Source organism: Vanessa atalanta, chromosome 18 (assembly GCF_905147765.1).
Source record: "Vanessa atalanta chromosome 18, ilVanAtal1.2, whole genome shotgun sequence".
NCBI classification, from domain to species: domain Eukaryota; kingdom Metazoa; phylum Arthropoda; class Insecta; order Lepidoptera; family Nymphalidae; genus Vanessa; species Vanessa atalanta.
In genome coordinates, this window is record NC_061888.1 from 2,934,319 (window position 1) to 2,948,907 (window position 14,589).

Here is a 14,589-nt window from a genome sequence, read left to right on the forward strand (position 1 = left end):
AATCTATAAGATCCTAATTTATTTATTTAATGCTATGATTACACCCGGCCATGAATTCTACATTAACTATTATTAATTTCGATTTGTAAATGTATACTACTTTAGGTCCTCATGTCAATCATTTCATTTAAATAAAATTATTTGTACTGTTTATTATTTTAATGCGATTCTTTATATTCAATTTTATTGTTCGCTGGTTCTAACTTAAGCCGCGTGGAGATAAGTAAATAAATAAACAAAGGTAAAAGTATTTTTGTATAACCTAGATTCATTTTCAGTGCCCGGGATAGAAAGTGTAGATTCTGCGTACACATATTCCGAGAAAGACACAGAAGTATTTCTCAGAATACTTTAAATAGCTAAAAAAAACTATATAGATGTATTTATAACAATATTTAGAAGTACATGTATGGTTTAATCAGATATTCCGTTTTTGTTTTGTTGTATGAAAAATTTGCTCTATACGAGAAATTGTTGTATATTTTACTATTAAAGTCGCGTTCGACAACTACTTTACTGTATGTCATTAAATCATAGCATTACATCATATATCACTAAAACAATATTAATTGTAACTTACTAGCTACCTGACCTGACTTCGCACTGATAAAAACGATAAGTGATATTCAGTTTCTTATCGGTTCTTCCGGGTAGAATCTAAACTCCGAACCGATAGTAGCTTTACATTCAACTGAACCCCGTAAAATGACTAATCAAAAGTGCCTTTCGAGCCTACACGAATAAAGTGTACGTTAATCTTGATTAGTTAAGAAATTGTTTCAAATAAAATCAGCTCCAACCATTTAATGACTCTACTAAATAATGACACAATAATTATTCACTAATTACTCTTTATTCCAATGACAGAAGGAGACAAACATACCTTAAATTTAGATACCTTTTCTACAACAACTACACTAAAAGCTATTTTTTTGGTAATATATCATCATAATAACACATAACAACACTATTCCAGTAAACTACTTAAGTAGTATAACTTTAGGTTTACTAATAAAATTCCGATAACATCTTTGCCGACATTCATGACATATTCTTCACGAATCCACAATTAACACCATTTACGAGTCTATTCTAATCGAAGAAGAACTAGAAATAAACAAACCTTAGATTTACGAATTCCATGCGACTTGCTTATAGCTCATCTATATTGTGTACTACTGGCAGTTTTTTTTATAAATATATCTTTATATATAATATAACACTATTTCTAATTAAACTTTAATTTTACTTCCAATGTTTCGGTAACAGTTTCGTCAAAACGCAATTTATTTGCAAATCTATTATGAATATCATATATAATAAAATCTCGACCAATGATATCTCGCCAATTCGATAGCAAAATTTTGTATATTTTGCTTTTGTCCTATTATGGTTGAAATGACTAGATTAATCTTACTTAAATTTAGCTCTTAATAAATGATGACGCGTCAATTCAAGGTCAAAGTTGTTTATTTATCTTTACTGCTCCTGCCATTGAAATAAACTATGAATCATAACTTACACCCTTCTTTTTTTCCTCACGCATTATTTCAGTTATATTTTAATCTGCTAAGCTTCTGCTACAAGGAGTAAGCGGCATTTTAGTATCGTTTACCATTAAAATGCCATTAATTTTAATAACAATGACAAATGAATTAAATTAAAATCTATGCAATTCTTCTTTCCATTTTTCTTAAATATAAAAATGATACTGTGACTTATTTTTAAAAGGTAGATAAGTAAAAGATAAGGATGCTATTTTTACTTTTGTTGTTTTTTTTTCATGGAATTGTAAAGATCAAAAGAAGAGATAGATGAGCGGCTAGTCAATGTAAAACAGAAAAAGAAAGAGAAAAACAGGAGGTGGCAGATCACAAACTTTAAAGTATACGCAGAGTAGAGAGAAGGTAGGTTGTAGGTAGAAATTCTGATAATTATACTTAAGCTTGATAGTGTATAGATCTTTAGCAATCAAATATCAAGCAAACAATTAAGTGTCATATTTATAATCGAAATAAACAATCTGACTGCATGATATCAAATTATACTAACTTTTCCCGTGCGATGTTATTAGATATAAAAAACGTGATCGATGATGACAGATACTTATAATAGATAGCAAGATGTTAACTAAAAATTCCTTTTATTTTTATTTAAAATACTAATCTCGAAACTGCGAGTAAACTAATTATGTCATAAAATATGCAATTCACTTTCATGAGAAAAATAAGTTGCTTTAATAATTGCGACCATTAGCTGGTCGCTAACTAGTCGCGTCGAGACACCCGCGAGACGTCAAGACAAACTTCGTAACCGAGAAAAGTTGCGAACACCGCGATTGAGCGTAAAAGTTGAGTGAACTTTACAAGCGATAAAACTTTTGTCGAGATCTTTTGGGGGTCGGTGGAAAGTTGATGCGTTGGGAATTAATTGCATTAATAAAGTGCGGAGGCTAGGCCGGTGTTTACGGCGTGCGGGGCGCGAAGGGGCGGCGGGTCGCGGCGCGCGGGCGGGCGAACGGACACAAAGGAGAGGCGCGGCCCGGCGGCCGGCGACTGGCGGACCGCGACTGGTCTTATCACCGGCAGTCGGCACACAGTCGCCGCGCGCGCCCCGCGACGCACGTCTCGCGATACCGTGCTAACTGTCGTCGATGGACTAGTGACTTGTGATTGTGAGTGAAACCCGAACCGCGACCTGTGTGAACACGTGCCGCGCACTGCGCATCCCTGCAATATTTTTATTGGTGGAGTTCCCAGCACGCGCCTGTTTATAATATAGCAAAACGGCTGAGCTGTCAAAAATTGTAAACAGAACACACGTGCCGACTCGCAAGTAAGTTATGAACATATTATTTCATATGCTGTCAGGAAAAATATAAATAAATATATAGTAAAACCGCGTAAAATTATCCAAGTTTATATAACATAGAGAAAACCAAAGTTCTTTCTGAGTTTTATTTCATTAAGTTTTTACCATGATAAATTGATACATAATTTATTTAAATAACAAAAAAATACTTTAATAAAATTCCACACAAGTAATAATAATAATAATTGTAAATCTGATGAAATGCACTGATAAGTAATAATCTCCTGCATTGTATATATTTAAGCGTTTCTCTGTAAAAACGTATTAATCTACCTTCACGCAAATAAAAATACATATTCGCAATTCGAATTACCAATATTAAGTTTTACTGGAACTAAAATTAGTTTCGGTTTGATTTATTAAATAAATAAATAGCGAAACACAAAAACTAGAAACATACTCTTGAATAGTAAATATATCGTTTATACTATTTTTAATTATAAAGAAAGATTATAATTTTAGAATTAAGATAAAGAATAATTTTAATATTGCTTGATATTATATTATATAATAATTTTACTTACTTTACGTACTGACTAATATACTAATTATTCGTGACGAAAACAGTAAAAAACTTTTATTCTTAAATTTTACCGACGGAATTTACAACAAATCTTGTAAAAAAAAGTAAGGAAAGTAATAAATTATTTTATAGAGAGTTTGTCAATAAAACGATATTTTATAGATAATTTAAACCAGGAACTAAACAAAAGTGTAGAATTAGTTATAGATAAAATTAATGACAAAAGATAACGTGAAAATTTCACTTCATACAAAAATATAATTTTTATGAAATACGTTTTTGGGCCCTTGTGGAAATAGTGGTATTTTATCACAATACAAAAATGATAAAAAAAAAAAACATTTTGAGGGAATTTTTCTTTGTGTCATGCAACGCCATCTGTCGGTGGACGTCAGATGTAGAGCTGGCAAGGTCACAGTGTCAACGACCCGACAACTTTTGCCGCTTACTGTTGTCGTAGGTCATAATTTTATGTCTTCTTTTTGTTTATCTTTTCGCAACTTTATAGCTTTCAGCGTAAACAAGTTTATCGTTCTACCAAAATACGTTTGGATATAATAATGAATAGAATTGTAGTTTTTGCGAAATATTATAACATAAACTCGTATCTATCATGATAAGCGAGGATCAGTGCACTTTTTATAATGCATTGTTGATAAAAGTCACGACTAAATGAACTATAGACGAATTAATATTTGGAAGTAAATTCTTGTAACGTTGGATTACTTGTGTATTAAAATTTATTTTTGAAATTTAATCTTTTATATCTTATATATAATAATTATTGCAATTTAAATACTTTACATTAAAATTTAATAATTATAATAATTATTGCAATTAAAACACAAAGAATTTAATGTATTTTTATACAAGAACTGTTAAATACATAACCGCGAAATAATCTATTACCTGCCGAAAATAAATACTTGTTTAATTTGTTGCATAATGCCAATAGATGAGTTTTCATAGCAAATTGTAATTGTATATCGTCTTTTGTTACAGTAAGCGAGAGGCGAAAATGACGACAAAGGGCAAGCGTCCCATGCGCGCCCTTACACCCGGAGATAAAATTGAGGCGATACAGCGAGTCAACGACGGCGAATCTAAAGCGTCTGTCGCCCGCGACATTGGCGTGCCAGAGTCTACTCTTCGTGGTTGGTGTAAGAACGAAGACAAGCTGCGCTATATGACCTCTCGTTTATCCTCGCCGGACACAGATAAGAGCAATGACGGAGAGCCGCCCGACAAGAGAGCGCGCACCGAGTCTCCGATTGCGCCACAATCTCCCATTACAACCGGCCTCGATCTGTCAAGCCCGGCTGCTATAACACACAACGTCCCACAGCCGACTTTGCCGACTGACACCCCAGTCGAACTAACCACCAAACGAAGTGAACCTTCCCCACCACTGCATCCAACTCGTGAACGTCGCCCTGACCCAGGAGCAAGCGTTTCAATGAGTGCTATAAGCCCTCTATCAGGACTTGGTCATCTGCCTGGACTGACTCATTCACATCTCGGATTGAGTTTCAATGAGATCGCAACCAATCTGACATTACTTGCACAACTTAACCCTGGTCTTTCCGCTTTATCAGCTCAACCCGCTAGTCGGGCGTTGCGGTCAGTACGATCTCCAAAACCAGCGCACAATGGAATACTTAATATGAATGAAACCAAACATCGGAGCAAATCTAATCACTCAGCAGATCTATATCGACACAGCAGTTCCAAATCGAGTCATCACATGAGCTCTCAGTCCGCTAGTCAACCTGTCGATGATACATTATGGTATTGGCTAAAAACCCAACAGGCAATGCTTGACTTAACCGCTCAAACGACGGCTGCACATCCACTTCAACTAGGAAAAGTGAGCGACCCAACCTTGCCTACGAAACCAGTAGCCCCTGCGCCTCCCGTCACTTCACACCTCGATTATAACAGAAATTCATGGCTTTGGCAATATTACAAGCAATTTGGTGGAGCAATGCCTTTACCCGAAGATAAACTTAAATCTGCGTCGCAAGTGCCAAAAGACAAATCCGCCGATAATATTCTTTATTCACATCTAACCAAAGGTAAAACGGAAGATGATCGAGGTGTAATCAGCCCGATACAAACCCAATCGCTAACGGCAGAAGTGCGCGAAACCGTAACCGCACCTGAAGAACCACGCGTCGCTGAGCCGGCAATAAGTCCAGAAGTCGAGGTCGAGAATAAGGAGCCAGCTGCAGAAAAACCCATAGAGTGTGGGAAAAGTCAAGCGAAAGCGCGAAATGTTCTGGATAATCTGCTCTTCAACAGTAGCAACCAGGTGGTTCACGAGGAGAACAAGAGCAATGGATCTGCCAATGGCGAATGGGAATCGGGAACAGTGGAGGCGCTCGAGCACGGCGACAAGTTCCTCGCGTGGCTGGAGGCGAGCGGCGACCCGAGCGTGACAAGGATGCACGTGCATCAGCTGCGCGCGTTGCTGCACAACCTGCGCACGCGGCGAGCGGCCGCCGTGCCCGCCGTGCCCGCCGCGCCCGCCGACGCCGCCCGACGCAAATAAACGGCCGGGAATGTCGCGCTCGCTACAGGGAATATTTCAATTACGTGTACATAGTCGTATATACGTCGTCGCCAGTAAGCGTTCACTTGTGATATGTGTAGCCAAATTTGCGTAATTTCTTTGTTCTAAAAGAAAAGCTATGCATCGTATCTCCTTAATTTTAGTCTATATTTAGATAAGTTATAAATCAGACGCTGTTCTCTTTAAAGCTTTGTCGAGTGACTACGACGATAGTTAATCTATTTCCGAGTTTATATCAGACTTATTGTAATACAGATACGAGTATATAATATCTATATCTTATGTAAATTTAAATGTAAATGGATGTTATTGATCGACAAACACGTTACTTTTCAATGCACGCAAACTTTTACGTGATTAGTCTAAGTAGAACCGCTGTATGTTGCCATTCGACTATTACATTCCTAGCTGTACCCTACTCTAGTAGTTCGAACCCTATGTTCTACCTCAAGTCAAGCGTAGCTAATGCTAAGTCACGGCGTCCTTTCAATCGTCCGTTGATATCGCTCGTCGTCGATAATACTGTACACACACGTGTCGCGGGCGAGTCGTTAGGACGTCATGCACCATACCAAATATTGAAAGGATGCGGCGTTCTCGTGTGCCAATCATGCGAACAAGGTATATTGTTAAGATAATTTATGAATATTGTGTTAGAGCTAGACATTCGTGTAATTGTTTTCTATTGCTCAGTATTTTATATGGTAGACATTGTCTATGTCTCGACTCGGAATTGTATTATATGTTAAAGTTAACAGTTAAGGACACTGTGATCAAAATTATAAATTATTGAGAGATTATTAATAATATAAGTACATTCCTAATGAATAGAGTGTATTATTGTAATGTTAAAAGATTGTCCAATGGTTTAGTGGTTGCTGAAACAACTGGCAACTAATTCTTCTAGCAGAGTTCAAATCCTTTTCACTGAAGTTAGAATAATTCGTTTGCATTTCGTGTTAATTATATTAGCTCCACTGGAAATTGTTTGAGAAGATATTTTGTACAAAATTACAAATATGGAATTATTAAGATATTACTCCTTACACAAAGTATGTGATCTTGAAAATGTTGAAGAATTAAATTTGATTGAACCTTACATGAATATTTTATTTTTTATAAAAACCCAACCTATTATAGAAAAACAAGACAACCCTATGAAATGAATGAACAGCTTAAACTGGAATAACGAATTTTGATATAAGATATGATAAAGATAGATAGATATCAGATGGAACAAAGATTTGAGAAATTCATATATCTAACGCCATCTAGTTGTGTTATCTTGAACTAAGAAAATTGATATTAATATAAAATGTTTTTCAGGAACACTTGTTGATTAAGTAACTATAAAATAACAGAACTGAACAACCAATAATTAACTTAATATGGCATTATACTGTGCTTATTCTTTTAAGTCTTGTGCTGCCATCTAGTAGAGAGTAGCGATGGTAGATAAACAAAATAAAAAATTTGAGGTACTTACGTGCAACATTGGTTTCCGTAGCGGCTCATAATCGAAATAATCAGAAACTAATGATGATAGCCCCTGCCAAGACGTGGTGTCAGAATAGCACAATTTCGTCGGTCGGATTGAAGTGCATACCATTTTCTAAAACAATAACTTTAAAATAGCAATTCTAATTTTATTTTAGCATTTATCTTTGAGCAATAATAAAAATTACTGATAAGAAAATTGCACCTGAAGCCCGCATTCATTAGGAGCTTGCAAAAATAGCGGTCTCCGGGATCTATAGTGAAACTGAAATTGTCGTCTAAAATTTTCGGCATATGCCAGAAGGAGTCTTTCTTTATTCGTATTAATGAAGTAACTTTTGGGAAAACAGGTGCGCGTTTCAAAAACCGGCTCATTAATTTCGGGCCAACAGAGATTAATCACACCAAGCTCATAAATTGCATTATTCAATGATTCTATAGTCAATGGTTCTGAAACATCTTTCAAGCCGAAAATTTTTGGAGATATTTCTTCAAATTGTAGTTCTTCATTGGGACGATCAAATATTTCGCTGGTTACATTCTCATTTACTTCAAAAAGTGGATCCAGTTGATCTAACTCTAATTTTTTGTCTATTGAATAATTTTCAGATACAACTTTTGCGGCGCTCATAATTATAACACACAACTGCTCAAACACATATCAATTATTTACTTTCATGATGTTTTGAGAATAATATTTTAAGAATAGGATCAACCACGAACGTCAAACTGTCAAAACTAGGTCATTCTTGAAGTTTCCAGTTTCAGGTTTTCAGTTACTTGGCAACGATGGGGCCGATTGTAATGTTTATGTGTAACTATGTCGCCTTGTCCTATATACATACAAGGACCCTGTATGCATATAGGTCCTATATGCAAGGACCTCTATTGATGCTACTTTCATGTTGTTGATATTGTGTTAATTTTACTAAATCACCATTTAATTCGATCGAATTTAAAAATAGATGCTGAAAATTTAAATTGAATTGATTAAATGACCATTAATATCATAATATGGAAATTAATTAAACACATGAATAGGGTTATTTTTTGTAACAGTTGACCAATATATCGTGTCCAATGAAGATGAGTTGATTTTATTAATCAGTTTACATAGCTGCGAGACTTCGAAATCAAAATAACCTGGTCAAGTAACTCTAATCTCCGACTGTATGTCTTTTAGGAAATTTGTAATCATTTTAATAAATTATATTTGACATTAATCTCATATATGACTTCATAAATAACAACTAAAATAGTATGTGGTTTAATATGAATAAAATTAAAAAATATGAATATATAAGTATAACGTTATTGATTACGATTCTGTTCGATATTTTACTCTGCAACCAATTTGACCATATGTAATTGCAAGTACATAACTTAAACAATAATATTTATTATTTACAAGTCTCTATATTTTCCTACATTTTAATTTTTAAATACAGAGATTACAAGTAACTAATGTTAATATATTCGTAATTCTATTAAATTAACTTATTTTAATCTTTTTTTAAATCCCTGTAAATGGCTTATTTTATAACATGGTTAAAAATAAGTAAATACACTTAAAATAATTAAAGCAGTACCGATAAACAATATATTTTAAAGTTTTGGACGCTGAACGAAACGTCAATGTCAATATGGTGACTCAATACGTCTTAATTCTTTATTCTCATGTCACGCTATTTAAGCCTTTATATGCTCGATAAATGCTATGCAACTTTTATCTTTGGGGATATTAAACGTATAGCTTAATTTTAAATATTGCACTTGTATTACATCTATGTTTCTATGTTTTTTCTTTTCTCGTAACTTAATCAGAGATATTGTGAAGACCGAACTCAAAGGTCGTTTGCGTGTATGTTTAATTAAAAATATATTCATAATATATTTTTAAGTAATATTGTATTCGTGAACTCGATAGTGAATAGAAACACAAGTTGTCGAGGCGCATTAAAAAGTGTGGTTTATTATTAGTTTTGACGCAATTAGTGTTGAAAATCGATTGTTTCCAAGCTAACAAAACTTATCAGTCTCAACGCAAAAGTTATAATTTTATGATTATAACTTTAGAAAATGGGGAACAAATCGTCATTGTTATTGAGAGAAGAAGAAATAGCACAAATTCAAGAAGAAACTGGCTGTGAGATTTTTTAATTTAGTTCTTATAAATTGATTGTTTTCCACCTCTGCATTAAATATCATTTAATAGATAATATTGCTTATCAAAACCATTTAAAATAATTTCAGTTTTTTTTTTATTCTTAATTGTTATCTCTGGTAAAGTTTATTCACTTTCTCGGTTAATAAAACAATGTAAATGTGTCACTTTCAGTTACTCCAAATCAAATTGAGCGCCTGTACTCACGTTTCACAGCACTGGATAAGAATGACTGTGGGACATTATCAAGGGAAGATTTCCTCAGAATTCCAGAATTAGCTATCAACCCCTTGAGCGAAAGGATTGTCCATTCTTTCTTTGCCGAGAGCCACGATGACAGAGTAAATTTTCTACAGTTTATGAGAGTGCTGTCCCACTTCCGTCCTATCAGGAAGAATAGGGAGAATAGGCTGAACAGCAGAGAAGAAAAATTAAGATGTAAGTAATGCAAATGTTTACGTCTCTAATATTATTCAAAACAGAATTTAAACAAAACTATAAAGTTTATAATTGTTATTTTCCTTTGTACTGTGTGTACAGTTTTTATACAGTTTTAAATATTTTAGAATCTATAGCTTAAGTTAATTAGTCACCAACTTATTTGCTTCAGATTTATTCCTCTGATAAAATGAAACAATACTTAAATATTTTTTTTATTAATTTAAGGACAACAAAGGTTGACTTAAGAACTTGTATTCTTACAATTTGTATTGATACAATTATTTGTCTAAAAGCCCTATATCTGGTATTAATAAGGATCTTCAATTAATTCTGAAATCTGATTAATAGTTTTTGACTGAATTCATAAAATGATAATAACCTACTACATGCACCCAAGGAATGAATAACCATTAGTATTATCAACTAGCAACCAACAATTGCAAAGGTGCAATGTATTATATAAATATAAAAAGAAAATTATATGATATAAATATAATTGATCAGCAAATAGCAAGTGATAAGTTTTTTCAAGATTGGATCTTTAGTATCAGAGAACCTCTCATAACCAAACTAATTGTACCTCTTTGCAATATATTAAAGATAAATTGTATTTGTTATTTTCAGTTGCTTTTTCAATGTACGATCTGGACAATGACGGTAAGATTTCACGTGATGAACTGTTGGCTATACTTCATATGATGGTCGGAGTAAATATCAGGTTTGTGTTAAATTACAGTTATTTCAAAATTAGATTTGGTTAATTTATCGAGTGTATATAATATGCTATGCATTAAATACTGAGCTTATCTCTGATATAGAATATAAATAGTAAGTGACATTGATAAGAAAACAATGAATTTAAAACAAACTTTGTTTGTCATTTAATAAACTCTTAACCAAATTTTCGAACACTAAAAGTCAAACTCCTTACCCTTGTATTCGGAAACAGCATTCTAAAAGACAAATCAGGGGTTTGCCAACACTTACATATATAACTATAGACAATTAAGATTTTTTGGTTGAAAAATCCTATTGCTGTTATTGACCCGACCTATTTGTGTTTAAATCAAGAACCTCGGTTTATTATTTAGACTAGTGTCTAAATTATTAATATATATATATGTATATTTAAAATAATCTGTATTTTCAGCGAAGAGCAACTGACAAGCATTGCTGAGAGGACAATCATAGAAGCTGATACAAACAATGATCAAATGATCTCATTTGAAGAGTTTTGCCGAGCTCTGGAGAGGACAGATGTTGAGCAAAAGATGTCTATTCGCTTCCTCAATTGACCTCCAAACTCTTGAACAATATACATTACTTACATCATGGCCACACTACTAGCGGTCATTGTCTATGGGCTCCTAACAAAAAAGTAAACTATTGTTCATGCTCTGAGAAAAGTCAGATGCGTTTAATTTAACATAACTTTATTAAATAATTTATTTTTAGTAAGTAGTTTGAATTGGGTATTAATGGGGACTATTGTAATATAGGCGATTTCCTGCTTATTAGTCAAAGTATAATAGTTAAATTAATTTAATCAAATGTGTTGTTAAATTCAATTAAACTAAAATAACTAAATGATATATAATCCATGTAAAACATGTATTTGTAAAATAACATTTAGGTTTTTCTTCTTGTACAAACTGCATTTAGTATTTTAATATAGCAAATGTTAAAATCCATTTAGACGTTGCAGAGACGTCATTAATCTGAAGATTATAAATAGTATGAAAAAAAAAATGATAAGTAACAAAAAGGTTATAACTGTATTTTTATATAACTATCGATTATACATACAATAATAATATGCCCTATCCAGCCGTAATCTATGTATTTATTTCAACTTTTGTATTCTGTCTCACTCGCACATAACGGATACAAATACCAGCCAATGAGATGAATTGTATCGTTCTGTATGCTAGTTCTATATTTTACATGTTAAAATGCTGTTGTTGCTTAAAAAATATTAATCTAGAATTTTTTAATAACCATAATATAATATTTAATAACAAAATCTAGAATGGGCTCTCTTTTGTATTCTGTAGGCTTACAAAGCGTTTTATGGTTATCAATGTGACCTTAGTGGATTATTAATGTATTATAGCAAATTTAGCGAAAAAAGGGGGTTAATAATGAAAAAAAAATCAATAATAATAAAAAAGTAACTATTAGAATATGAAGTTAACTATAAATGTGATCATAATTGTGTAGATAAATATATGTCAATATTTATGTAATTATTGTTTCATTTTTAAAACGTCCTATTGTTATCATGACATAGTATAAAACGGAGTCGCTTACCGCTGTCTGTCCCTGTGTATGCTAAAGTCTTTAAAATTACACAACGGATTTTGATGTGTTTTTTTTTTTAAGATTGATTCAAGAGGAAGATTTGTATGTATAATACATGCACAGTATAGTAGAAATACACTGGTAATTTTAGAGGTTTCTGAAGTGATGTCGTAAATAAACACATTTTTTGCGCTTACATTGCAAACGCTAGCCGAACCCTACGAGATCGATCAAAATAATGTACTGCAGTATTGTACACTTTAAAAAGGTCTTCAAAAAAGTCCGCGATGGTATATGTCTATCTCAAAGTCAAAGTCAAAAATCTTTATTCAATATAGAAGTGTTTGCACTTGCTTATTGATTGTCAAAAATCTACCACCGGTTCGGAATTTAGCACCTCGGACCTGAGAAGAACCGGCGAAAGAAACTCAGCGGGATATATTTTTTTTCATTTTTTTTTAACCATTTTCCATGTAGGTACAATGATAAGTATATATTAGTTGTTTGAAACAGCCTGGAGACGATCATTTCATTCCCAAGGTGTGCAGTCAACTAAAAAGTCATTAGTGTTGTAATATCCTTTAGCACACAAACGCTCTTTAACGACTCTTTTGAATTTTATAATTGAATAATTTTGAACGTTTTCTGGGATCCTGTTGTAAAAACGTATACATTGCCCCAGAAAAGAGTTACTAACCCTGTGTAATCGGGTACTTGGAGTAACAAGTTTATTCTTGTTCCTAGTGTTAATAGAATGTACGTCACAATTTCTGGGAAAATCATTTATGTTTTTGCGTACATACATAACATTATCAAAAACAAATTGAGAAGCGACAGTCATTATTTTAATTTCTTTAAATTTACCTCTTAACGAATCTTTTGGGACCAGGTTATAAATTGCACGAATAGCCCTCTTCTGCAGTACAAAAATAGTATTAATGTCAGCTGCATTACCCCAGAGTAGGATGCCATACGACATTATACTATGGAAATAACTGAAGTACACAAGGCGTGCCGTATCCACATCAGTCAAAAGTCTAATTTTTTTTACCGCATAGGCTGCAGAGCTAAGTCTATTCGCCAATTTATTTATATGGGGGCCCCATTGGAGCTTAGAGTCTATTGTCATACCAAGGAACTCTGTTGATTCTAAAACATCTAATGCTTCCCCGTTTAAACGTACACTCGTTTTGACACATCTTACATTGGGAGTAGTGAATTTAATACATTTAGTCTTTTTACTATTTAACATTAAATTATTAACACTAAACCAATTTACTATTTCAGAGAGAGTATTGTTCACATCGTCATATATTGAAAGACGTCTTTTTATTTTAAAAATTAAAGAAGTATCATCAGCAAACAATACTATCTCGAGTTTATCACCTAGGAGATGTGGCAGGTCATTTATATAAACAAGGAAGAGAAATGGTCCAAGAATTGATCCTTGAGGGACCCCCACAGTAACTGGAGACCCGGGAGATCTCTTTCCATTTACATCAACCCTCTGAATGCGATTGCTCAGATACGAAATCAGAAGACTGAGTGCAGTGTCCCTAATTCCATAATGACGTAGCTTCCTGACCAAAGTTTCGTGTTGCACACAATCAAAGGCCTTAGATAAATCACAAAATATCCCTAAGGCATCCTGTGACTCCTCCCAGGCCCTGTAAATATTTTTAACGAGCTCAACACCAGCGTCAGTTGTCGAGCGACCCCTTGTAAATCCAAATTGTTTCTTGTGTAGCAACTTGTTATTGTTAAAATGTACTAGCATTTGATTTAGTAATAACTTTTCAAAGATCTTGCTAAGAGTTGGTAGTACAGAGATGGGCCTATAGTTGTTGGGGTCTGATGTACTACCTGATTTAAATATTGGTAATACTCTACTATGTTTCATGAGGTCAGGAAACACGCCACTAAGGACACATTTATTAAATATAGTGACAAGGTAGGGTGCGATTACATCAATTATTGAATTGACTACCTTGACAGAGATCCCCCACAGATCGGCCGTTTTCTTAATATCTAGTGATCTGAAGGAACTTATTACATCACTTACACTTACTGTATTAAATTTAAAGCTAATATTACATTCTTCCACATGGTTTTTTAATAATGATTCAGCAACGGTAGGAGAGGAATTTAATGAGTTAGTTGTCGAAAATGGAATGTCAGCAAAAAAATTTTCAAAAACAGTTGCAACATCCCGATCTGAGG

General features: G+C 33.5%; 3 protein-coding genes across 3 annotated transcripts in view; 2 read left to right on the top strand and 1 right to left on the bottom strand.

The window, feature by feature from the left end:
- Positions 1 to 8,094, bottom strand: part of LOC125071109 (dynein regulatory complex subunit 7) — a 150,633-nt gene extending 142,539 nt beyond the window's left edge. The window contains exons 1-2 of the mRNA XM_047681199.1: positions 7,669 to 8,094; positions 7,453 to 7,578 (exon numbers count right to left, since the gene is read on the bottom strand). Coding sequence (XP_047537155.1) covers positions 7,453 to 7,578; positions 7,669 to 8,094 — 552 coding nt within the window. The remainder of the gene's footprint in view (positions 1 to 7,452; positions 7,579 to 7,668) is intronic.
- Positions 2,539 to 7,065, top strand: LOC125070753 (protein distal antenna). Its single transcript, XM_047680707.1, has 2 exons — positions 2,539 to 2,835; positions 4,397 to 7,065. The coding sequence occupies exon 2, from the start codon at positions 4,413 to 4,415 to the stop codon at positions 5,943 to 5,945; it is 1,533 nt and encodes a 510-aa protein (XP_047536663.1). The 5' UTR covers positions 2,539 to 2,835; positions 4,397 to 4,412; the 3' UTR covers positions 5,946 to 7,065.
- A 1,174-nt stretch (positions 8,095 to 9,268) lies between the features above and the next one.
- Positions 9,269 to 12,314, top strand: LOC125070754 (calcineurin B homologous protein 1). Its single transcript, XM_047680709.1, has 4 exons — positions 9,269 to 9,609; positions 9,802 to 10,065; positions 10,693 to 10,786; positions 11,219 to 12,314. The coding sequence occupies exons 1-4, from the start codon at positions 9,543 to 9,545 to the stop codon at positions 11,361 to 11,363; spliced, it is 570 nt and encodes a 189-aa protein (XP_047536665.1). The 5' UTR covers positions 9,269 to 9,542; the 3' UTR covers positions 11,364 to 12,314.
- The last annotated feature ends 2,275 nt before the right edge of the window (positions 12,315 to 14,589 follow it).